Source organism: Corvus cornix, chromosome 1A (genome assembly GCF_000738735.6).
Source record: "Corvus cornix cornix isolate S_Up_H32 chromosome 1A, ASM73873v5, whole genome shotgun sequence".
NCBI lineage: Eukaryota > Metazoa > Chordata > Aves > Passeriformes > Corvidae > Corvus > Corvus cornix.
Window position 1 is genome coordinate 37,439,051 of NC_047057.1, and position 26,581 is coordinate 37,465,631.

A 26,581-nucleotide genomic window follows, 5' to 3' on the forward strand; every position below is an offset into this window, starting at 1 on the left:
ACCTGGTCCAAATTGGCCCATTTCAGCTGCTGTTACAGGCACTTACCAAGATGCAGTATTTTACATATATTGGTGGTTTATTTGGTCTCACTACAGTGCCTTTGCTATCACACCATGCTTTGGGGATAAGAGTGTAAACTGCTGGTTCACAGCTGTCAGTTTTGAAACAAGAAAGCAGCTGTTGGAAAAAAACAAGTTTCATGCTCCCCTCCCACCCAGATTTGGTATATCATCTATGAAATTACACTGTTGTCACATCCAAGGTGAGAAATACCCAGCCAGAGGCAGGGGAAAGGCGTAAAAGTCTGGCATCTCACATTCAGTGCCAAATTTATTTATGGGACTTATTTATGTACTAAAATGGAACTTATTTATGTACTAAAATGGAGGAGCTCCAACTGAGGCAGAAGGTTTTGTCTCAGGAGATCCCATGATATCAGACTTGGAGGTCACAGAATTTTGTGAAGCAATGCAGTCTTTTGCCACCCATGAAAAAAGTTACCATGGCCTGCAAGGGGAATGGGGGAAGGCTTCACACTCTCAGATCTTAAGCTGGTGCTGACTGACATCATTAGAATTCATTTAATCGCTCTAGGAGTCCTTGGAGAAAGTGCTTGAAAAAATATCCTAAATTCTCCTCACATTTCTGGTGCAATAAATAAAGCTGGAAAGAAGCCAGACATTAATGCTTCCTGCACACATGGATCTTCTCAGACGACCACAGTGAGCATGGCTTGAATTTGCCTCAGTTGTGTGTGTGAAGCCTTTCTTCTCACTCCTTTACTTCCCAAGCTATTAAATTTTAAATTAAGCAGGCCACGGAGCCTTGCTCAGGCACTCTGGGCTGGAAGGAGAAAGCACTGCCATGACCCAGTTACCTCTCAGGAAACCCTCCTTGTTGACCAAGACAGCTGGTGAAGACCTGCTTCCCTGGACATGGTGGGAGCAGGCTTTGCTTTGCTGCTTGCTGGAGGCTTCCCTTTTGCTTGCCTCTGGCTGGGTTTGCTGGCAGTGCTCAATACCTTCCAGGACCAGGGGGTGACACTTGTCTCCTAGCTGGCTCTGGGCTGCCCAGCCCATGCTGGGAAGCATGAAGACATTCATCCACCATGGTACTGCTTGTTAATTTCCCTTTCTTATAGAGGGAACTGAATCAGACAGAGTTTGGTGTACTCCCCTAACTACTTTTTACTTCAAAAAAAGGGAGTTTTAAGTGTACCAGTGAGGACAAAAACTGTTGGAAGCTACAGCCCTGCTCCTCCTCAAGAAAATGTCAGTGGAGCCAGAGCATTTCTCATAGTGTATTTAATCTCATTAAACTTCTAATTTTTCCTGTATTAATTGTATTATTGTTGGAGTAGCAGGTCAGAAAAAGCTCAAAACCAACACTGAGTAAGCTGCTGAGTTTTCCTTTTAGAAATGAGTTTTGAGGATCTCAACCCTTTGCAACTCAGTTGTTTTGCAACCGTTGTTGGTGACATGGGACATTAACTTACATCTCTTGAATCACAGGGAGGGGTAAGGTGGCAATACTGGGCTTGCTGAAAGCAGTAGTGAGCCTGCTGTTGATTTTAATGGGAGCTGCGCCTTACGCGTGTGGGGTTAGGGAAGGGCAGGAGAAAGGGAATGGAAGCCACAGGTCTGTGGCTGTGTTGTCCACTTGCTCTTTCCAAGCAGCTGGTGTTGTAAAGACACAAAGCAAGCACCAGCTCCTTGGGTGGCTGTGGTCAGGCAGGCATTGCTGCCACCCTGTGGAGAGTGGGACCGAGGGACAGCTGCAGGGACACGGGGGTCCAGGGAGTGTCTGGGCAGGCCCTGCAGCGGTGCTGGGATGGGCTCCCACAGTGGCCAGTTGGGGATCACCTCACATGGCTTTGGGCCAGGGCCACCCAGTCTTGCCCTGGCCTGCTCCAGGACTTTAAGAGCCAATTTACATTGCACTGGTCCTTGTGCCTGCAACAGCTTGGTGGGAATTGTGCCCATGCTGCATGAAACAGATGGATGCTGGAGCCACTGGGGTGAGCTGTTACCCTCTACTAGTCCTTCAGTGCTCACATCCAACAGGGACTTCTCACCTGGACACAGTGCAGGAATATTTCTTTTCAAGGGTGTCCTTGAAAGTCCTCCATACTGAAATCACAGCCTCAGTTTTAATTTCAATTTTTATTCTGTAAAAGTTTAATATTTTGCTAGAAGATAGTATAAAAAAATATTCAACCCAACAGTGTGATCAGAGTAAAGCTATATGCAGACAGGTAAACACAGAGAGCTAGAGAGCAGGAAAAGCAGGACACCTAATCACTGAAGAACAGTTATAAACAGCAATAAAATTTATATCTATATTAAACTAGCAGTGCAAAAAAACAAACTGGAAGCAGCTTTACATTAAAAATACAGCTTTTTAAATACAGAAATAGCACCAATTTACAGAAGACAATCAGAAATGTAAACGTGGCAGATAGATTCAAGTATAAATTATATGCTCAGCCTCCTCAACAACTGTCTTGGGACAGAAAGGTTTCACAGACCCTGCAGAACTTCCTGGGTATGCACTTTGCCTCAGTGCAAATACAAATTCTGCTTTTCCAAAGCTACTTTGCTGATGAGTTGTTCCTATTTTATTTAAATTCTTAGCTTTCAGTGAAGATAAAGATAGGAAAGACAAACCCATTTCCTCTTGACAACCAACTGCTCCCCCTCACTGGTCTAGTTCAGCAGTTCGGATACAGAAAGTAGCTGCCCAACTGCTTCAGTGGTCCCGCTCTATTTCAGTGAGAATTTTGCATTGACAAAAACAAGACAGCATATCAACATCCTTTTTCTCCCAGGCTCAAAATCTGCTTTCCCAACCATGACCCACTGGAAAGGGAGTCAATCGTCATTTCCAGACCTGCTGTATTTATAGAAACTCAAAACTAGAAGCAGAAATTGGAAACTGAAAATCCATTTTCACTCCCTGCATTTTCAAGTATAAAGTTAGTTATGGCACACAATAACATTACTGACAAAGAAAGGCAATTTTGGTGATGATGCTTCAACCGGAGCAAAGAGCCAATATTAGCTCTAATCCTCCTCCCTGCTCCCAGCTGCCATTTCACTAAAAGGCTGCACCATACTAGAGGGAGAGAGAAGGCTTGGAGGATCAGCACCCACTGTTTTCCCTGGAACCCTAGCAGTCTGTTCCTGCCCCAGCAGCAACGCATGCATGCCAGCAGAAGTGCAGGGGCAGCACTGTGCTAGTTACACACTGCTTTTCAAAGCAAAATTAAGCTAAGTGGGTGTATAAGAACAAATAACTCAGAAGAAAAAACTGTAAACTTTCATAACTGTAGTGTCATTAAAATATAAAAAAATTAGCAGTCTGAAGATGTCTCTTTACCACCCCTGAAATTTCCTATGATAATTCTGCTGTAGATTTTCTTTCAATGAGGGCTAACCAAGCCCTCTCAAAAAGCTGTTATTGATCTATTCTAAGAGAAGGCCACATTACTCAAACTCTCAGCTTCACTAAAATTCTTTCTTAAATTCCATTTTCATCATACATTTTGTTATAAAAATAAAACGCCCTCCTCAAATTCCCAACCCTTAAAGTCCTAACCTCCCTTGACCAACAAAATAGCACATCCAAGAGTGCATCTGCCCTTGGAAAATCAACACCAGTACCAGAGAGCTGATCATGATGGCCTTACATTTGCTAAAAGTCCAGGCTAATGTGATGTCAACAGCAAGACTGTCTTTTGAACAGGAGACTGCACAAATTTGATTGCAGTTTGCTACATGAGTGAAAACATACCCAAACATAAGAGCATTAACTCTTAAAATTATGTTCTATATTGCTAATAGCACCATCCATTATTTGAGGACTCTGAATGTTAAGATTTTTCTTCCTCATTATCTTCTCCTAGGGTATACTGATAATTTTTTACTTTTTTTTTTATATTACTTTAAAACTCAAGGCTCCTGCTCTTTTTTTAACTTCTTTTTCTGGTTTAGATAGATAAGATCTCCCTTGTCTTCCCAACATGCTCAAATGAACTATTAACTAGTCAATTCCTGTGAAGAGTTAGCCACTTAAGTACATACCCCTTAAGTACACTTAAGTAAACAGCTAAGTAGGCACTTAGTAGACTCAGGTTAGACTGAATCTAATAATGAGTGAGGTTAATGACTTATCGGTATTCCTTGGTCATAAAGCCTAGACTGGATATTTAAACAGGAGATGAAATCTTAGCACAGTCCTCTCAGTGGCTTGCCACTCTCAAATCACTTTGTCAAACCTGTTTAAGGATTCAGGTTTTGTATTCTTTACATCTAACTTGCATATTTTGCTCAGAGTAAAAGTAAAAAAAACACCAACCAACCGAAGGACTAATATAATTAATTAACACAACTATAAAAATGTTAACATTCACAGTTATTTTGGTCTTAATATTTTTCACATGTATACATTCAATCATAATCATGTGTTATTATTAGGTTTTTCTAACCACAAGTGCTGGGCAAATTGTACAACAACCAACTGACATTCAAGTAATCCTACCCTGAGAAAATCTGTTAGTCTGAAACTGCAAAAATCCCTTTTTTCTCTAATCCCACTCCAACATACAAAATAAAAAGCAAAAGGCTGCACTGCAGAGGCAGGATTTGACAGATTGGAACCAAGAAAGCAGTTGCTCTCACAACTGCAGAAGTTTATCATTTTCACCACAGATTTACTCAGGCTAAGTAGAGTACATGCAAATAAAATGCTTACCCTGGATAAGTGCTAGACATCTCACTTAAAACCATGAATAAAGAACTCCTGGGGACTCCAAAAGAATCTGTTTGCATCTTCTCACAGAAATAAAGAGAGTTTTCCAAATTAAAATCACAATTACAATTTGATGCCCACAAGGCTGTGTGAAGCACAGAATCTGAATTCAAATCAGTACTGAAGGACAATTCAGTAAAAGGATTTCAGTACCAAGGGTGATTTTGAAGAAGATGGCTAACAGAACCAGTGGGTGAATAGATAGTAGGGAAACATGCCAAAAGGGGTGACATTTTAACTTGCTCCTCTTGCCAGGCAAGAGCTTCTTCTCTCATAATTGATACAGAGTCCAAGGACAATCTGCCCACCCCTTGCAAAGAGTGGAATTAGTCAGGGCTGGTACTAGAGATTTCCAGTCTCCTCTGCACAGAGCTGGCATTTCTGGTTTGGTTGCCTTCATTCTTCTTCCATGCCACAGGTTCTCCAAGACTTCCAGGAGTTTTGAAAAATGCTTCATGATGTGCAGGACGAATATTCTTGGGAGTGAGAGGTGCCGATGAAGGCTATTTGTGAAACAAAACCAAAGTGATTTGGCAGTGTTTTCTCAAAGCCTACACACAAACATGCAAACAGAAGACAGCTGGGAGCCATTAATCCCTGTGCCCTGCTACTCAAGGTCACACACCCTTTCAGAAGCTCCACGTGAAAAGCTATGGGCTTTGCCACTGCTCTTCACTCTGGAACTGGATGCTAGTACATCACTGCTGGAAGATGAACACCTTTATCTCGCTTCCAACTTAAATTTTTTCATGATTAGTTCATACTCATTTGTTCTTATGCCAGTCTTGTCCTTTAGCTTGAATGGCTCTTTCTCTTCCTTGAAGTTTTACTCACTTTTGTTATTTGTTACCATCAAGAGAAATCAAAAATTATTCTTCTAAACCCTGACCACTTGTCTTTTAAGTGCCACTCCACTGTAACCTCTGATGTTAGTATCTGTAATCAGATTGGCTGCCAACCAGTCTCTTATTGCAGCCTTTTTCTAAGCTCGAAGAAGATAAACATAAAATAATGTTTATAATGCTTCCAAATGTTTGATCTATTTTTCACTGAATTAGACAATAGGAAAACAAATCACCGATTTACAAATGTAAGTTGAATTAGTGCCAAAATTTCACCGCTAATAGTTGTAAACACCAAGCTAACAGTGTGACATGACTGTTCTGTGTCACTCGTATTTCAGATAAATGAGTCCTCCCTCACTTCTGAACTTCAGATTTTTTTTTACCCAAAAGTCTGGTTCTATGGTAGATTTTTAAAAATACCTTTATAAAAAAAGTTCAACAATCCCACAAGAATCATTGTTTTCTCCCAGCTCTGATGTTGCTATTACTTTTCCATTACATAGTGAAGAGAGATCAGAACAGGGCTGAGGGCATAACCCAGGACACTACTACCTGAAAAAGTGTTGCAGCCAGCTGACTCCCGATTTCTGACATACAATCTTCCTGTTCTCCTAATGTTTTTCTGTAGCCATTGCATAACACACATGACCCTGTCAGATGGGGAAAAATCCCCTTAGATTGGTGGGGAATTTTAGAATTTCTGTAAGAGATATAAAACTAACCACTTCACTGTTCAGGGCTAGATGTGCTATGCTGGGCTATGACTTCAACACGCCCTGTGCCACTGCTAAGATGGACACACACAGCCTAAGGGGAAGACATCAGCTCTCAGCATGCCAACTCTGCACTGACACAGCAGCACCAGCTTGCTGCACACACCGCCATCAGGCACCTGGGACAGCTCTTTTCATCACCACTTCTGTTCACCTTTCCCCCTTACCTGCTGCAGCTTCAGAAGGGTCACTGGGTGTCCCATACACACGGGGGAGTCCAGTTTAACAGCACTGCAAGATCTTGTAAGCACAGGACTCAGGTGCAGAGCAGGGTGAGCTGGCTGCTGTGGATCCACCGAAGGGGCAGGTGAGACCTTGGGGGTGACAACAGCCGTGGTGCTTATGAAAACAGGGGTGGTGGATGCCAGGCTGGACATACTGAAATTTGTGGAGGCAGCAGCTGAGAAGGAGCCATCAGGAACTGGGGAAAGAGGACTGGTGAATGAGGGAGAACAGACGAGAGGGAAGGAAGCCAAGGCTGCTGATGGCACCATGACACAGGGTACACTTAGAGAAGGCAACTGATTCGCAGCCAGGCTGATGGCACCAGGGGCTTGGTTTGCAGAGAACAGGAAATTAAAACTGCTTAATCCTAAACCAAAGAGAGAAAAAACAAAGCATTAATAAACTTGAAAAAGGGAATTAAACTACTGTAACTTCATCTAGAATAGGAAAAAGGTATGACAATAAAGAAAAGTCTGCCTAGGAACTAAACTGTGACAAAAATAATAAAAAATAAGGAAGAAAACTGTCACAAACCCCAGACTCTTCTGTCCAGCTCCCTTCTTTACCTTCCTCCATTTTCCCCCCTACTTGTCTATTCACTGTACCTGCATCCATTTACTTTGGTCATATGAAGTACCAACCACGCCCCTTGCTGTTTTCTGCATCTAACTTCAATTACAAGAAACATCCTGGCTAAACAAACTTTTTTTTCACTAACTGCAATCATCCTCTGCTATATGAAAATATTGCTTTTAATGAGGGGAAAAAAAAAACCCAGACAAATCAAACCCAACAAATGGGAGACACCCACAAAGATATATCACAGAGGCATTAATTTTGCTGAGAACAGCTAAACTACTGTATCGAAACAGAAGCTGCTCTGGCTCGAGTTTGTCTGACCTTCCAAAACACCAGGTTTAGCATTTTCAAACTGAGCATCTCCAACCTAAGTGAAATGCCATAGACCCCACTCCGTGTCACAAGTGAATCAAAGACCAAAGCAGTAGTCACAGAAATCTGCCACGCATGTCCTGTTCCCACAAAGCAGTCATCCACTGCACACAAACATGGGCACAAAACATGGTGGACACGAAATCCTACTGCAGTATTTTCAGCTGCTTCCTCTCTATCCTCACGGTGTCATACAAGCAGGACTGGCTACATTCCCAGTGCCTTGGGGGTTATCCTGATAATGCATGTTACAAGACAGTACAAAGTTTGAAGGTGATTAAATTCATACATTCAGGGGGATTCTGCTGTTCTATATTGGCCACCTTATTGCCAAATCTAGACTTCCAGCTCCTTTAGGTTTTGAATGCTGGATAAGTGTCTTTTTTTGCTGCACATAATTCAGGCATGCAAACCCTGCATTGTTCAATGCTATTAATGTTTGGGAACCTCAGAAAAATGCCTATCTTTTCAGAGGTGGAACAGTTCACATTGAGTCAAGAGATTTCAGAGTTATTAAACTACTACAGTGAACTGCTGTCAGGGTTTTTTGTGCCAAATATACTTATTCACCTATTTGTAGGACTCAGTATTTGCTCAGTGAACAGATACAGAGGTTTGGGTGCCTCTGAATCTCATGGCTGTCCTTACCAGCAGTAGGCTGAACATAAAGGTACTGTGGTTGGAAAGGCTGATTGGCATTTTCTTTAGAGATGTGCTCATTTCCTGGAGGATGTTCATCAGTGTCTTTGTTCTGAGATTGTTTTTCTTGCTCCTGCTCCTGCCAATCTAAAGGCTTAGCAGACTCCTTGTTTGCAGCCTCTGCAGCAGCAGGACTTGCGAGGTCAAGATGATTTGTTTCTAGACGTACAGCAGATGAACAGCCACTTCCTAGGGAAGGTTCTGCCTTGGGTGACTCAGAAGGCTTCTAAGCAAAAACAAAAGTGGAAATGAAGAGTCCAAACTAAAATAAAACCATGCAATACCTCTCAGGCATCTGTGCAAAGGAGCAACACAAACCTGATTAGCAAATCACCAAGTTAAAAATTTTGGTTGAGGGTCTGAAGAGCCATATGAGTGATGCCTAAACCCTGTGCCCTTTGCTGTTGGAGACACTACGTAAGAAATACCTGACCTCTGGGATTACTTTTCTATTGATAAGGAAAAGCACTTGTTTCAAATTGTTTATACTCAATATTCAAATGGCTTATATGATATGGCCTTGAGCCTGACCCCTACTGTCAGTATTTAAGAGAATTCTGAGATAGCTACACATCAACTTCATCATCTTTCTCTCACCAGCCTGCTGTGGGCAACACTGGGCTTCAGAGAGAGGGACTCAGGCTGGAGAGTAGGGGGAAAGAACAAATCACATCTGCTATAGCTCAGTGAAGTAAGCAATGCTGCTGCTGCCTGGGAAAGCCCAAGCTAACAGGGGAAGGTGAGGAGTAATAATTACATTGATTTCTTCCCCTCTGACCAATTGTTTTGCTGAAGACAATGATTACAACACTAACTCCAAAGAACAGCTGAGCATCACATCACTATGCAAAGCAATCCAAGTCCATTTTCCCCTGGTAGTGTGAAAACATCTCCCAGTTAATGCTATACTTACTGACACAGCCCACTTACAATTTTATTAACATGTGGGAGGCAGCATTTGTGTCTCTCAAAAGCAGTGTACTAAATTTTCCCTCCTGGAAACACTGTCTTAGGCAAAAGCCTTTCCTTACTATGAGAAAGCCTAAGTGATAATGCAACTCACTTTACCTTGGGTACTACAAGTGAGAGGGGGAGATCACTCTGCTCCAATGTCTGTTTTTTAGCAGCTGGCTCTTCATCATCTACAGGTGCAGAGGGTGATGAGCACTTGTGGGAGCTGCGTTTTTGGCAGCCAACAGGAGGTACGGCAGCCTGAGCTTCTGCACTCCTGTTTCCCACATCTCCTGAAGTGGGCAGGGTCTCGCTCAAATTATTTTCCTGAAGACCACCGCACAACATGAAAAGGGATGAAGATGGGAAGCACAGGAAGGGTTGGTTGGGGACCAAGGTAGGTTTTCCATTTCCTGTTTTGGAGGCTGCTGGTGTGGAAGGGTGTGAAGCCTGGCCGCTGATGCCAATTGGTAGCGAGAAGCTTGGCACATCTGCCTGAACCACAGGGAAAACTGCCTGAGGCAAAGGGTTAACACAAAAATCAGAGTCCCCAGGAACCGGAAGAAGGGAGAAAGCTAAGGTTGTGTTGGAGTTCTTTGATGAATTTAGTATCGTTTCAGTGTCACAAGCTTTATTCCTACAAAAAAAAACAACAAAAAAACTCAAACAGTAATGAAAAGAGGAAAAACATTTATTCCAAAATTAAACCCCTCTTTTATCCTTACCAGCAAAGAGATACATATTTGGACACAAATGCAGAAAAATTCCACCCCAAAACCACAGTTTTTACACAGTTTACAAGAAGGGTCACTTTTTTTCATTTCTAATTACACAGAAGCAGTCAGGTTTTTGGTGGAACAATAATGCTTTTGGCCGCACTTGACTAGTCAATCATTCACAAATGAATTCAAATTGGGATGGGTGTAGAGAAGACCGATGAGAGACAGAGACACCCTTCCATGGAATAATTTGCTCAGCTTACCCAGACAATAGGTCAAAGGATGCAGGAATGACCTATATAAACACATATGACAGAAAGAACTACTGAAGCAAAACACCAACACTGGTAACAAGCACAGGTGGGTGTAAAATGACCATAAAAAAAAAAAAAGCCATGCTGACATCTATCAGTATTAAAATTGTAATAATGAGACTTTATTGCAATTTTTTTATCATCAATGGAATCTATCCTTAAAATAAACATGACAAGCACAAAGCTGAAACTGGACAAGAGTTAAGACCAACCTACCCAGTATCTTCCTCTATCTTCTGCCTGCAGACAGCTGCTAGATTTATCATTTTGGAACAATTTTCATCTGAATTCACAGTGCAAACTGAAAGAACAAAGAGGCATTCAATTAATCACAGACAGGTTTACCAAGCATATTTTGATACCGGCCATATAAAATAATAGCTATAATTTTTCAGTCCTGACACATTTTTATAACATCCACTAATTGCCTAGAGCCAGAACCTGCAAGACACTCAGAAGTCTCAGTCCCACTGGAGAGGGGTTCAACATCATCATTTCCTATAAGAGGGAACTGTGAAAAGCCCTGTAATTACTTTGTCTTTTTTAACAACTGTCCATTAGATTGTTACAGTAAATTTCACTATATTAGGAACCATAAAATAAAGCAAGCATTTTGTGGCTAAATAATCTTTCTCTATCAAGTTTTCACAGATAAAACTGTAGTATAGTTGCAGTTAGTACAGAACAGAAACATTTAACTGCAGAAAACAAACTGCAGATTCAATTGCAGTATGGCCCAGATTCACCTCATGTAACTTTAGGGATTTGACTGGAGATTTTAAACCAGAAATTTCATTATCACATGGACAGTAGAAATATAGGCACCTCCCAAGAGTAATTCACATACTTAACTATGCTGATTCACCCAATCAAGTGCCTTAAATTGGTGCATGCCCTCATTTGGGCAGGTCCAGTGGGATAGAAAAGAACATGCTTCATTAGTAGTTACCTTGCCTCTCTTGACGTGGGCTGTTAGGCTCAGAACTGACCTTCCTTCTGGCTGCTTCACAAGGCTGTGCACTGTTAAATGAAGCATGACGTGTAAACCTTTGCTTTTCAGCAGCACTGGTCTGGTACCGGGCACAGGCTTCTCTCTGTGTCCCTGGCAGAGGATCTGATGTTGGGCTGTGCCCTCTCAGCTCATCTGTAGGGACACAATTTTGTACAGCAGTCCTTCAGTCAACACAGCTCATCATTTAGGCTTCTGCCATATTACCAAACTTGGCATTAAGGGAAGAGGCAACCTCTGTATTATCTCAACCCCCACAAGACTGAAACAAGCCTAGAACTCAGTAAGCACCAGCAGACAAGGCAAGGGCTTCCCTCCTATCCATTCCATAGCAGCTGCAGAAGGGACTACATTCTAGTGTGCTAGTCAGGAGGAGAAAGGGCACTAAGATCGTGTTTACATTATCCTTCACTTTCACTTGTTCCTGGCACTGTCCTGACACAAATATCCAAGCCAAAGGGAGCCTATCTGGCCAAGAAGCATGAACTTACAAGATCCTCTGTCCCACCACCTCATTCTTTGCAGACAAAGTTTTTGTAAAAGGAGCCATGTGCAAGAAACAGTCCTGATCAACTTGGTACGCCCCCTTACAAAGAAAATAATTCACTGTATAATTATTACTGAATTACTTGAGATTTTGCAACCCAGAACAGCTGTGGACCCAGATTTAAAGATATCAGTGCTATCTGCCATTGCTCTACAATTGATACAGTTATGCATACAGTTATCTAAGTCAGTGCAAAAATACCTATAAGACACAGCATCCCTCAACATCCTTCCACAGATCCAGACCTTGGGCGCAAAGTCTAGCAAGGGCAAATGTTGAGCTGGCAGCAGTTAATAATCACAGGGTACATGTTGAATGCTGAGCCATTCTTTACACACAGAAAGCAACATTTTACCACTTGGGAAGGGACTATCAAAGCAAAAAGAAAAATACAAACTACACAAGTTACCAGTCTTTCCAGGGAATTCCACAGGCCCGATCCACTTGAAAGCTGGTTTGCGTCCTCGTTCCTCCGTGACATGAACTTTCTTGATCAAGCCTAGGCTGGTGAGAACATTGGCAATATCATACAGCCTTCGTACCTTTGCTAACAAGAAAAGGCAGGAGTAGATAAAAGAGTCAGCTTTACAACGCATACAAGACACATTTATGTGCTTATTTCATTTCAGACTATCACCACATCTTTCATAGATGAGGTGAGCAAAATCAAATCAAGCTGGACTTAGGCTACCTCCTATGAAGCCTGCCAGGCCAGCTCCCACCTGACTGTCACAGGTGCTTCATATCTTAGCTGCTCAGGTTTAAACTCATCGCCCTCATTTTGATGAAATAGCTTAGGGAGTGATTACATCATCAACTTGACCAGAAAAGGCAACTACCTCCACATGGGTAAAGAGAAGTTGGGGGCAAGAGGCACAGGAGTGCACAGCTGATCACAAGAGGACACATATCCATAATTTTTAAAAATGTAACACACTCAGAAAAATCTCTGTGGCTCTAGCAAATAACATCTTTGAGCTCACTATGATACCCACATATTGTCCAGCTAAACTCCTCATGTTTCTTCTTATATTTGGGGTAGAATTTTAAGATTGAAGTGCAAGTACTTTATTTTAAAAGCACTTTAAAGGCTTAAAAGTCTTTATCTTAGAAGACTTATTTACTAATGCTGAGTTTTCCCATGTTCTCCAAGGGATTGAAGTTCTAATCCTCACTAACTGAAAGCAAACTCTGCCATCCAGCTGTAAAAGATTTCTGGGGTAAAAAGGAGAAGGAACATATTTCTGCAAAGAGAGAATTAATTCAATTAAAATAAACAATATGTTTCATTTCTGAAACACCATTCAGAGCAGTACAGGAAACAGGGTTTAAACAAAATTCAACAACAACAACAACATAAAAATGTGCTTCTTTATTCTGAAGCTAAACTTGGGAGATAACTGTCAAAGTGTCTCTTCCCCACACCAAGCTCTGTTTCCACAAATAGGCATTCGCAATGAAAAAAACCCCAGACCATATTCCAGGAAAAGATTCATGAATTGCAGTTGCTGTTACCTACTGGTGTCTGTTTGGTGTCAGACCAAACATGCCCTGTTTTCTGTACTCACTGACTGCTTGACTTGCCTCTCATTAGCCATCTTACTTTTAAATTTGCTGTGGTCCACTGTATCCTGGGTTTCTTCTATCAGTATCTTTGCTGCGATGTCCAGAGTGACTATCTTGGTCTTGGAGACAAGGAACAGCATGACAAACTTTTGGCTCATAATCCGCAATGACTTGTCCTTTCTGCTGTTTGCAGATGCTGTGTTACAAATAATACCCAAGCCTCTTAGCATATGTCATCCATCACAGCCAGAAAACTAATAAGTAGGTTTCTCACACACAAAAGGAGTAAATATTTCCTTGTCAGAAAGCAGAAATTTATTGAAAGGCAGCAAATAACTGAGTAATGCAGACAGGAGTCTCTCTTCAAAGGGCAATAAAAATTCAAACTTGCAGAAATAGCTTTTAGAAAGTGAAATTCCAGAGCTGATTCTATGTTAGGTTACACTGTTTTGTGCCACTATAATTTTGTGACTCTAATGGACTTTGTAACTTAAAAACATTATGTGTTACATGGGCAGCATGCAAACAGTGGACAAATGAAGATGGTGCTTTCTGTCAGGATAAAGCATTTACTGTCAGATACAGGTGGGGAAAGAACTGGATTGTCCAGCACAACTTCCTGCCTGTCTGTAGGACAGAAGGAAAAATCTGTCTTGAGACCTACGTTAGGAACAGAATAGAAGGAAGAATTCTGTACCCTCCATGGTGAATTCAGCACCTTTTTGGAAAGGATAACTTTCTATTATTTAATTTAAAAGCAAAGCAAGAGGAAAAGTGACATAGTAAACTGGAGGAAGAGACTTGTGTCTGTGTATCATCATACATCTAGTAATTATCTTACCAGAGATGCAATCTGGTTCTGAAAACTCCAGTAATGATCTGTCTTGAGAATCTGGAATTGTTTCCTTTTTCTGTTCTCCAAATTTGTACTCTAACTCCTGCTCCTTGTGCTGGGAGGTCAACAGCTCTCCATACTGCAGCTCTCCTGCTTCCTGAAGCATTTTCAGAGTTTGGCTGAGGTTATGCCGGCCATGCCAGCAGTACTGGTTCTTGGCCACACGGCTGACCAAGTGCAATGACTCCAGGACGTTCACGATATCGTAAATTCTTCTCCGTTCAACTCCTGTTTGGGAAGTGGGGGGGAACAGATAAAAAAGACATAGATGCTCATCTTAGTTCAACAGAAGCAGAGAATGGGTTGTTCTCTAACAGACATTGTCATTGTTCACATGGGCACATTCCATTAGATACATCTGTATTTGCACACTGAAAATCTGACTTATGTGCGGCCAGCTTCATGGTACGCTGCTCTTTGTCCATTTTCTTAACATCTAGACCAGCCATGGCTTCAGCCTAAGGAAGAACCCACACTGTGTTTAGGGTTTGCAGACTGCAGTCTGCCAGCCCCATTCACTCAGACCTACCCAGAGTGCCCCAGGGTTTTCAGAGCACTTCGGCCCTTCCTGACAGAGAGCTTCAAAATTCACACATGTACCTGTATACAAGCCTGCGTGTAACAGAGGGCAGGAAAGGGTCTGCCACAGTGTAGAGATGAAAGCCCCTCATACAGGAACCAGTGGGAGCACAGTTGTCCACTTGCATTTACAGTGGCACAATTACCTTTACTTGCTAAACAAGTACCCAGTAAAGGGGCATCAAAAGCTTCTCAAGGTGCAAAGCAGTGTAGAATGAGACCTGCTGTTCCCAAATGAAACAGAAACAAACCATCAGTGCTGGCTGGGTCAAGACCTATGGGAAATTTATTAAATATGTCCAGCTGGAGTTCAGCCTGCTGATGTGAGCAAGGTTGGGGACCGAATATGAACAGGTGGGTGGCTATGCTCGCTGTCCTGAGTACTTGTGTCCAGTGCTGTTTGAAGCATGGCTGTTATATATAACACAGTGTACTATATGCTGGTGGCAGCATCTGCACGAAAAAAGCCTCTAACCATTAACATCAGCTGAGCAGAGCAAGTGCCAGTTAAGGGGAACGGTTTTGAAACTTCACTGTGGGATGGCTGTTTACCCATCTGAAGAATAGGGATAATACTTACCAGCCTCAAACACATATTAGGTGAAACAATTCATGAGCATTTCCAAGTGTGTGAAGAACTTGGAGTGAAACACAATCCAGAAAAACAAGAGTGTTACACGTATCCTGGTGTCTGTCAGACACCAGCAGTACAGACCCCTTTGTGGCCTTCCACAGGTCTTCCGTGAACAAAGCAATATACATTTGTAGCAAAACCTGTATCACAGACACCATTTGTTACATTAAGAGCAGCAACATCAGCGCTGGGTAATTTTGTGGTCACAAGCCAAGGGGATACAAGCAAGGAAGGGAAAACAAACGGAGAAGGACAACCACAATCTTCCTCCTTCCTGGAGGTAAAATTTCCAACAGTAAATTTTAGAAGAAAGTTTATATTATTTAGGAAAGCAAGGTAATGCCACTCCCAATACAGAATGAAGCACTATTCATGTTCAGCTGTACAAGGTTGGAGCATGGGCATCTCATGCAAACACATAAAGGAGTAACTGCAAAATCTAAAAGAACAATTAATTTTAAAAGTAATTTATCTAACTATTTACCTAATCTGTATTCTATCCTATTTCCAATTCACAGTACCAAGGCAGATAAATAGGTATTTTAAGGCCTTTCTTAACAGAGTCTCAGAAGACATCATTCTTCTGTTTCTTTTCTTCCCAAAAGAGACAAATTTCATTTTTGCTACATCTTTTCTGTTAATACCTAAGTTTTAAATGTATACAAGATTTATTTAATTTAAGTCCAATTCTGTAAAGCCCTTCCTAGCAAAGAAACAACCTCTCCAAGGACTTCAATATTTTTGTTATTAATGTGGCCTGGCTGAGTCCTCTCTCCCAAGTTTTATTACTTCTTGCAGATATTCCATTAATCTTTTAACTAAATCCAAACTTAACAGCAGAACCAGTAAATGGGCTACTCAATCCCTTCTCACCACCTCAATATAAGACAATTTCTCATGGTACTCTTGCAGTTCTCCCAGTACCTCCCCATCACAAGGCAGTATTTAAAGCTAAGGTAGCCTTGATGAACCATGAGACCTTGGAAGATAAGATGCCAAACATGTTCAGAAGTCAGGCAGTAAACAGAATTTACCTCCTACACATGTTAGTTTGCAATTGTTTCCCCAAACGTTTCATTTTGACAAAATTTGTTGTCTGTAAGTCCTCCTTCAGAGGGTTTGTAAATCCTGACTCCTTGTGTCCAACAAATTGAATATTTAAGAAAGCAACAGTTGGTAAACAGCTGGAAGCAAGATCTGTCTAGTAAAAAGTACAGAAAGTCAGAAAGCAGATTTCAAAATGGTAGTGTTACCAAACAACAAAGACACTGAGGAATATAAGGCATTTCCAACTCTTGTTTAGTATGATTAGAAGAGCATCCAGATCCTGGGAAAGGCAGATCTTGAATGTAGTCAGTTAGAATATGATGTTTGGAAGGCCCACCTGTCAGGTTACCCCAGGTGATCAGTTACCCCAGTTTTGTAGGTATACATACCAAGAATTGAAGCCACTTCATCCAAAGAAATGGTAGTTTTCTCTGTTGACAATGGATAATTTGGATAGCGAGCTAGAAACTTTTGGCACAAGAGTCCTAAGCTTTTCTGTTTTCTGCTGGGTCTCTGCTTTTCAAATTCATCAACCGTGCTGTCATCTACTATATCATACTGTTAAAAAATAAATGTTAACCCTTTAGTGCAGAGCTTGTAAAAGCAAGACATAGTCAAGTGAAGCATATTTCAGATGTTACCAATATTTAAGACCAGATTTTCTAATTAAAAAAACCCCATGGACTCCTTGAAAGCACAGGACACTTGGATAACACAATTGCAAGCTCTTCTTATTTCATTACATAAGATACCTACAGAAAAACTCTTATCCGTGCAATCACGAAATAGTGATCATGCACAAGGAAAAAAGCCAGTAAAGACCAAACACCCAAGACTAGCAGATGATAAGATTATACTTGGAAAGAGTATTTCTTTTGGAAAGAAGGAAGAATATGCTCTCAAACACTTCTGGATCTAATAAACCAGGAGATGCAGAAACCATCAGAAAGTTCCTGCAATACCTCTTCCAAAAGATTTTGCTGACCTTTACAGTGACTCTATCACAAGGGGTGGGGGCACTTTGCTCAGAGACTATAAAAGGTGCTACTCAGTCTTTGAACCTTAAACTTAGTCAAGATGTTAGCTTAAGTAATTCTGTAGGATAGCCTGAATGTGGTCTTTCTATCCCTGTAGTGGGAAAAAAATAGAAACCAGCAAAACTGTGATGGCAAGAATGTACGAAGAGGTATGTTTATTTATCACAAACTGAGAATGATGGAGGATTTTTTTTGCACTGGTAGCTCTAAGGTTTTCTTCTGTGTTAGAAAAATAAGTCTTGCCCTCTGGCAAAGAAAAGCTGCAGGTGGTGGTAGCTGTTGAAACCCGTGTTTCCTTGCTTATGGGATCTTAAACTGTCCTTTGCTAGTTGCAACCAAGTAACCTTGTGGCAGGCTGGTGCCCTGATAGAATTCTTTGAGTTTTATACGGTATGGAAATAGCAGTATCCTTACTCTAAAACTTCTACTTCTTTTGTAAGTTACCTTTTTAAGTGGAGAAAATTATTAAATGAAAGTTTTATTAACTAGAAAATATTTGAATTCTTTATAGTAGCCACCCCAAAAATGCAGTGTGATCTTAACAGGCTTGGAGCGGTAATGAACTAACCTTTAACATCAACTATTTTTTATGTACTGGACACTATGTCAGGAATGATCTTTAGAGAACTGTTTGCTGTGTTATGACTATGAAAACTGCAGACTTTTCTACACTACTGTTGCTACTGTACTTGCTGTAAAAACTGCACTTCCAGAGTGATCTGCACCTATGAAATGATGCTTCTCAGTAGAAGCACCCGGAACTATTTTCCTGTTGCTGAAATCACTGGGGAAGGATATCCTACAAGAAATAACCCAGGAGAGGAAAAGTAGTGGTTGGAACAACAACAACAAAAAATCATGAAGGAAGAAAAGCATAATGATGCTTACTACAATTTGAAGTCATTCTCTCCAGGGACACTTTCTAAAGTGAAGGACAGAGATCAACCCCTGCATTGCCTGGGTCTTGTGAAGTAGAAGTCTTAATTCCTGACCTTGCTTTCTGACCACTAGTTTGGGAGTGGAAAGTGGAAAAAAAGGGTTTCAGATGACCACTTTGCAGGACTGCTGCAGATGAGGTAAAAGATTTAGAAAGCATGTTCTTTCATTGTCAAATTTATTTTTGAAAAGGATGCTTGTTTAAAACATGTCTGGCAATTTTCTTTCTAATGTGGTTCAGAAGTACTTCAGCTGGGGAAAATCAAACATTTAAGCTCTACTTCCTTCACTGTCCTTTTAAGTAATATTCAGACTCTTGAGGGGATCTCAGGTCAGTTACTACTAAGACAGTTATTTTTAGTCTTTTGAAGTCCTACTGCTCAGCCAGTGCCGTGTAGGTAACTGTCCTTGGGAATGTCTTACAATTCTGCAGCTTTCCATCCAGAGGAAAGCACCAGATGGAAGAAAACTGAGGAGCAACTTTAGGAAGGTCTAAGTCCTAATGGAACATGAGATAACCGTGTTCTGAGTCTCACCTGTAATGAATCAGGTGTGTCACTCTGCTCACTGTTTTCTATGGGTCTGAAGAGCTCTTTCTTCTTCTCCCTGTCCCTCATGTCAGGACTAGCAGCACTAACAAGCATCTTCAGGTTTGCAGTAGGAGTCCAGGGATCAGGCTGAGGTCTGTCAATGATCTTAACAGGTGTAATTGGATTTCTTTCCGGTGTGCAGCCTTTCTGCTTCGATAAATCAATTGGTTCATTCTTAATGGGAGTCTTTGGGGCCATCCTGGATCGATCAAATATGTTTTCCTATTAAAAACAAAGTTTTTAGAGGAAAAAACCATTCCATCAATCAATTTCATGATTCTTATGAAGGTAATTTTACTGACTTGTGCCTTGGCACTCATAGTTATATTTAGCACAGTTCTTCTGCCTTTCTTGGGAGTGTTAAAATATTCTACATGCTTCTGTACTGGAGGAAGTGTATTGGAGATACTGCCTTGAAATGTAGAACTTGAGGTCAACCAGTCCAACTTGTGGCCTATTAGGCTTTTAAACCCTGACTAAACCATCAGGGTACAAGAAAGCATTGCCCACAAACATAAATCACCAAATTGCAGGGAAACTGAAATCATGCATTGGTCACATTACACTTAGCAAGAAAGCACAGTTCTGTTTGAAAGGTCCCAGGTTAAAAGCCGTGCTGGGGATGCAGCTCTAACTCACAAAATGTTAAACTAAAGGGGATGTGACCTCATGTGCAAGCAAGGCAAGGTTTGCATCTGCACTGCCTGCTGCTCAAAGCAATCAAGAAAATCTCCATAACTGTTCCTTGACTACAACTAAGAGCTGCTAGAAGGAAAAAGTCTAATTCATCAGCTGATTTTTATCATTTTCTGACTGAAGCTCAACTCCTTCCAGTCCCTAGCTGCTATCAAACTTTTTTCATATTTCATCTTTGGATCCCTTTCTCTTACTGCAAGAATTATCACTACAGATGAACTCACCTCAAGGGACTGACTGAAGGAAGCATTATTGGTATCCTTGATATAATGTATTTTATTTTGTGCTGTAAGAAATCCAATTCAGAAACTGAATAAAAGCCGGAAACTTTCTTAAGTTTTGCCTTTTACTTGGAGTAATTTAACTATTCTGTAGTTGAAATAGATATTTAAATAGGTGATTCCAGAGGTCATCCTAACAGGCACAATCTAGCTAGAAAGCAGAAAAAAGTTCTAGTAACAACTGAAACCGGCTTTTACTAGGAGCAGTTTTGTAGCATTCAGACTGGAAACAAATTCGGCACATCAAAAGCATTGTGCTCTGAGCAGTGATAAAGAACACTGCTCCATACATTCACCTATAAATTTCCCAAAAGTATGTAATAAACACATCTCGTTTTTTACAACTAACAGTCAGCCAATTGTAACTTACTACACTGTGACAAATAGGGGTCAGTTTAGAGGCCATGGTACTTCTTGGAATAGATATTTATATAGTGTTGGCACTCAGTATTTTCTTGCAATTTCATGTTACAACCTTAAGTAATGGAGAAAGTCTATCTTCCTATGAAGTTCCTGTTCATTATGGTTGGTGATAATGGAACTGAAGTGAGGGCAACTGAAGCAACCTGCTGTTTCAGTACTTCAAATCTTCATGTTTGTGCAAATACCACCATGAAGAAAGCAGTGGCTCTACATGAAAAGCACATGACTCTGCCCTTTCAGATCTTTTTCTCCTACTATCCGATCTTTATTTTCTACTACCATAACTACCTGCTAAGGTAAAAAACACTTTTACCCTCTCTCCCCCTTTTTTTTTTTTTTTTCAGTAGCTGCAACATTCTGTGAAGTCCTACCTGTAGTGCACAAAATCACAAGGGCAGTTGGTATGAGATAGAGGATACAAGAGAGCAGCTTGATGAACTTAGTTTGTAAGCAGGAATTGAAACAAATCTCTGAGATAATAGGAATGGTATCTGACAAGAAAAATGTGAATTTTGGAGGACTCAGATTGAGCATGCACAGCAGGTCGTGAATTGCATCTAGTTCAGGAGATGTTACTGAGCAAGGTTATGGCTAAGGCTACATATGTCATCTCCTGGCTGGTGAGGCAGTAGGGAAACAATGAGCTTGTTTCTTGCTGAGTGGCCGTACTTAGCCTCTTGGCTGGAGAACACCACTTTATGAATACAGACCGAAGGCAAGCATAGTGGACATGTCCATCAGCGTGCTCAAACTGCTGCTAAACAACAAGACTATACTATTCCTGTGCCAAGTTAGGCCGGTGGTTCTTACCTTTAGAACTGTGAGTCTCTACAAGAGCCCTCTCCACCTTACCACATGGTAGCCATTGCAATACTTAAGATCACTGAGTGAGTTTTACTCAGGTGAAAGCTAAAATGTGGTTCCCTGTGTGCAGTACCAGAGTGCAATCACTTCACTTACTGACAAGGGTGGCATGACTCAGGCGTCTTACACTAGATTATATCTTTATCTTAGGGGTAGCGCTGGACATCCCAGTGCTCCAAGTGTTCACAGGTAAGATGCTGCGGTACAGACCAACAGGGGAGAGCAGGTCCGATGGGCAGCACCTCAAAAGCTGCCCACGGGAGCCACAGAAGCACAATCCAGAGCCCGACCCCCTCCAAAGCCCCCGCGAGTGGCGGCCCTGCTGTCGCGGGGCTGGGGCTCCACGGCGCTCCACGGCACCGCTCTCGCCACCCTCCCTCTTCCTCTCCTCCCCGCACTGGTCCGGGGCTCCGGACAACGCGTGCAGGGAACGCGCGGCGCCGGACCGGACCCCGCGCCGGCCCTCCCGCTCACCTTCTGGGCCGCCTCGGCGCGGCCCCGCCGCCCCGGCCGGGCGCTCGCCAGGTCCCGCAGGGCTAGGACGCTCACCTCCATCTGCAAAGCGAAAAGGCACTTTTAGCCCGGCTCTTAAGAGGAGCCGCTCCCGTCCCCGGAGGGACGCGAGGGGAGCGCGGCTGCTCGGGGCTGCGTTCCCGGGGAGGGATGGAGGGGAGGGATGGAGGGAAGGGAGGGAGGGGCGGGAGGCTCGGCGGGCTCCGCGCCCTCACCTCGGCCGGGGCCGGGGCCGGGGCGCGCGGGGGCGCGCGGCTCTGCCGCTCCCGCCAGGCGCCCTCAGACATCGCTTTACAATCCGGCCAATCAGGGGCGGCCGCCGGGGCGCCCCGGCCGCGCCGCCGGCCAATCAGCGCGCGGGCAGGCGGCGCGCGGCATCGGGCGGGCGGGCCGGGGCTCCCGCCCGCGCGGAGCCGTTTCGCTCCTTTTCTTGGCGCTCCCCGCCCTCCCCCTCCCGCGCCCTTCCCGCCGCCCGCGCCAGGCGGGAAAGGGCCCGCGGGTGCGTCTGCCGAGAGAGCCGCCTGCCTCTTGCCCGGAGCCGCTGCAGCCGTCCTTAAACCTGTGAGGGGGGAGGAAGGGCTGAGTCAGCAGGAGCCGGGTGCTGCCTCGGTCGCCCTGCCACTGGCTCGTAAGAAACGCCGTCGCGGTATCCGCGCCGGGACAGCACCGCCCGGGCCGTGGGTCGAGCGGCACAGCAGCCCTGGGCAGCTCGGACAGCCTTGTGATCCTCCGCCTCATCCCCTGAAGCGAGTCTGCTGCCGTGAAGGTAGAGCGAGCAGACGCCATGGGGAGCAGCCTGGACTTTTCGCTTTTTCCTGAGACTCTGCTGTGTGGTTTTCCCTCCTTCGGCACCTCACTACATACCAAGATAAAAGAAGAACTGGAAGGGAGCCTTGTCCAAAGTTAACACGTCAAATCCCGGCAGCCTGTGGGGCCGTGCAGTGATGAGAGTTGTACCTGTTCTGAGTATAGAAACACAATGTTGCAAAAAAAAAAAAAAAAAAAAAAAAAAAAAAGAAAAGGAAAAGTTGTCAAAATCATACCTTTCTGCAGTGCAGAACTTCTTCTGTCTTGAAAGTGATTGCTCTAAGCTTGAGACCCTTTCTGGAGAAATTTGCTCGGTGCAGTGTAATTAATTTTGCTTGTTGAAGTGTAATTAAGATTTTTTTTTTTTTGTATCTAAGAATTTTTGTTGTTGTTGTGGTAATAGCAGACATGCTTCTGCATTATTCCTGTCTTGTTTTGTTGTGGGAGCTCTGACATAGCTCATGAGCTAGTAATGAGTTGTCAAGGAAAAAAAAATCCAAGACACAGTTCTGATAATTTATAAAAATGTTCACTAGGTAATTTTTGAGGAATAGAAAAATTTTCTTTTCAATAGGAATGTAGAAAGCAGGTAGATATTCTCTCTTTCATTAATTGTAATTTATTTGTTTTTAAAATACTCTGATTTTTTCTTTTCAGCAAGTTCCAGTACACCACAATTTGCTGAAGAGAATAAAATATAAACTCTCAGAGAACCTCCTTTTATTAAAAAAAAAAAAATAAATAGCCCTACAAAAAAGCTCTACATACTTTTTAAACCTTAGTCTTCCTATTTTTAAGAGGAACATTAATTCCGTAACTGCAAAGCGTGTCTCTCAGTACATATTTGCAGATATGTAGAAAGAAACATTTCTAAGGAGTCAACTATCACTGCTGCTTTCACACACAGGAACTCTAAAAACAGACTCATGAGAGTCATAAGAGATGCATAGTCATGGAAAATCCAAACAGAATCTTGTGTCACAGACTGACGTGCCCAGGCATGATTTCTAGGCCAAAGGAAAGAAGGTGAGAAGAGAGTGTAGTGGCTGAGAACCTGCTTGTGTGCTGCAGCCCCAGTGACAGGAAATTGCCATCTGTCCCCTTTAGTCATTTACTTAAACTAAAGTGACACAGAAATATACATTCTCAGACCTTTATCTTAGAACTGTCACAGGCATTTGTGTATCCATTGCAGGTTAATAATATCTGTCGTAAGGTATTAGATGTTGTGAAAGTTTAGTAGGTCTAAATACATTTGCAGCTCTAGCACAGAGACTTTCTGGTTAAGACCTTAGTGGTGGTTAGGAACTTAATACTTGAGTTACTTGCTGAAATACCATGGCATGTGCATGTAGAAGTTCATTTGGTCATTACGGTGATTGGTTCTGGCCACACAAATCTGGTAATTTATAAGCCATTAATCAGAATATCTGTAGGTTGACACAAGACTCAGGAAGCTGAAGTCCAAATACCTGTCAATATCATTACAGGCTATGCAGGCAATGAGGCACTTTCTACTTGGGATGTTACTGACTTATAATACCATAATTTTGCAACTGGGATGGACCTGGGCTCTTATTTGACCTTCAAGGCTTGTGACTTCTTAGAGGTTAAGGATGCCTCTGAATATAAACGTGTTACTATTAAAGGTCTCTCCAAGTCCTTAAGGGAGAACTAGCTTGAGTCAAGTTTGACACCTTCGTTAAACATTGCTGTTGTTTGACATGCACAGTATTCCTGGCAGCAGAGCTGGGTACTGCTCGAAGGGCCCTGGCTGGAATCTGCTGGGTTAAATTCAGCCCCAGAAGGTGGGGAGCTCAGCATGTGGACGAGAGGCAGAAAAGCAGAGCTGGAGGGAGAGAGGCGTCACACCTATGCTTAAAAGAGGTGCTAGAGCCCACTTTGGCACTGAGTACTGTAAGGGGTGTGAGTCACATATGTAGACTAAGGTGGGAGAAGTGAGACAGAGCACCAGATGGGCAGCTGTGGGAGCCGCAGTGGGTGTGAAGGGACACTGGGTGCTGGTTTAGTCTGAGGAAATGATTTTTATTTAGACCGGAGAAGCGCTTTTCATGGGAGGTATTGCCAGTAATTTGGATTCCTCTGTACAATGATTCTTCTGTAATATGGAAACAAGGATGTTCAAGATTAACATATTCAACTGTTACACAATGTGACGAATGTATATAACATAAAAATATACTTTGCTGTTTGTTATATATTTTTATATAGAAACATATTTGTTAAGCAATGTTAATCTTTTCCATAAGATGAATACACAGTATTGTAGTGCATTTAAGAAGCAATTTTTTTGTTCAGTGAAATAAAAAACCAAATGTCTAATAGTGAAATGCAAATTTTAACTGGTAAACGAGTTATGAGTTAATCAGAAGAAAACTATGACACTGCATTTCCTTGCTTGTCTATAGCAGCTGAAAGAAGGTTGCTGATTATCAGATAAGATTAATTGTTGCAGCCATCGTATATCATAACATGTTCCAAGATGATTTTTATATCTATTTTGATATGCACAGGTAATCTACTACAACTGGCAGGAATAAGTTAACAAACTGATTTTTAAACACAAGTGCCTGTTCTTGAATGATTTTGTTATATAATTTTTACAGGACCAAAACCCACTATCTGATTGTTTATGATTTTGAATGAATGGTACATGGACTAATATATATATATATACACACATATATTCTATTTAACATGAATATTATTAAGAATTAAGCATTTCCATTAGTTTACTTCCATTTGTTTCTAGACTTGTAAATACAATATTTCATGCAAGGTGGAGGTGAAAGTGCCAATTCCTTGTGATAGAAAGCCAATACCTTTGACAGAGGAGATGGATAAAAACAAATCATATCAATGTGTTCAACAGTACTTCTCATCTCAGAATAGGAAATAGTTTTTAAGACCTTTAAACCTGTAAGACTTCTTGTAATGCAAAAAATATGATGAACCAAAGACCCAGTAGTTCCTCTATTCTCTCTCCTTTTCTTGGCTGCCTTTTCCTATGAGCTCAGCTATGATGGAAAATTATATTTCTCCATCTGTTTTGGCTGATATTTGAAATTTCAGGTCAAAAGCTGGGAGTGAGGAAGAGACAGATCCAATTATGAGCTTTTATTTCCATTAAAAGCCAGACTGAGTCACCCAATTGCCAAGCCATCAGGGAATCTTTGTATACCAGTGCTCTCACCAGTGAAGGTAGTGGTGTACCCAGTGTCTGCTGCTGATGGTTTTCCAAAATGCTGCTGGCTTAGGTATCATCTCCTTTCTGGGGCAACTTGGAAGTTCCCACCATTCAAGGACCTCAGGCTGCTCTGACCTACGCATGTTCTGCGCCAGCAGGGGCAGTAGCCGTGAGCATTTAACATTCAAGAGCAGCCGGAAGAGGTTGCATTGAGAGTGATTCTATGGACATGTGGCATCACTAGCTGTGGCTAGAATACAGAAGCACGGCTGGGAGTGGGACCTGGACCCAGCAAAGCCCTTCTTCCTCTACTTCTCCACTTGCTTTTGAAGTTTACATTCGCTGTAACACAGAACCCCAGCTCTCACAAGAGGGACAGAGAGGGGTCACAAATAGACCACAGGTGAGTGGCTCACTTACTGACAGGGAAGATATGCACGTTGGAAACCATTCCACTAGAGGAAGGCATTGGATGAGTTTCCCGTTTTCTGCCTGCTGTAGTTGCTTGGTGTTCTATCAGTATCATTGCTTTGTCCCTTGGCTCTGTCTTCTCTATAAAAATAGTAGGTAATTTTCCTGGACTCAAATCAAGGAAGGCACCAATGACATTTAACCTGAGGCTACAGTTTGTAGAAGGGCCTCAGGTCTTCGGTATTTCCCAT

The 26,581-nt window shown here is 42.3% G+C and overlaps 1 protein-coding gene across 1 annotated transcript; it reads right to left on the reverse strand.

Annotated features, from left to right (window-relative positions):
- Positions 1 to 2,154: 2,154 nt before the first annotated feature.
- E2F7 (E2F transcription factor 7) lies at positions 2,155 to 22,152 on the reverse strand. Its single transcript, XM_039571545.1, has 13 exons — positions 22,120 to 22,152; positions 21,866 to 21,946; positions 19,074 to 19,349; positions 16,954 to 17,122; positions 14,251 to 14,532; positions 13,447 to 13,605; positions 12,253 to 12,390; positions 11,237 to 11,431; positions 10,504 to 10,588; positions 9,372 to 9,891; positions 8,253 to 8,529; positions 6,596 to 7,020; positions 2,155 to 5,313 (listed from the first exon to the last, which is right to left on the reverse strand). The coding sequence occupies exons 2-13, from the start codon at positions 21,944 to 21,946 to the stop codon at positions 5,137 to 5,139; spliced, it is 2,784 nt and encodes a 927-aa protein (XP_039427479.1). The 5' UTR covers positions 22,120 to 22,152; the 3' UTR covers positions 2,155 to 5,136.
- Positions 22,153 to 26,581: the final 4,429 nt, after the last annotated feature.

Excerpts from the sequence above, each read along its gene's own strand:
- E2F7 (XM_039571545.1), bottom strand. The coding sequence starts at position 21,946 with ATGGAGGTGAGCGTCCTAGCCCTGCGGGACCTGGCGAGCGCCCGGCCG. Across the intron at positions 10,589-11,236 it reads CCCACGTCAAGAGAGGCAAG|TTTGCACTGTGAATTCAGAT; the intron begins GTAACTACTAAT and ends TTGTTCTTTCAG. Across the intron at positions 8,530-9,371 it reads TCTCACTTGTAGTACCCAAG|AAGCCTTCTGAGTCACCCAA; the intron begins GTAAAGTGAGTT and ends GTTTTTGCTTAG.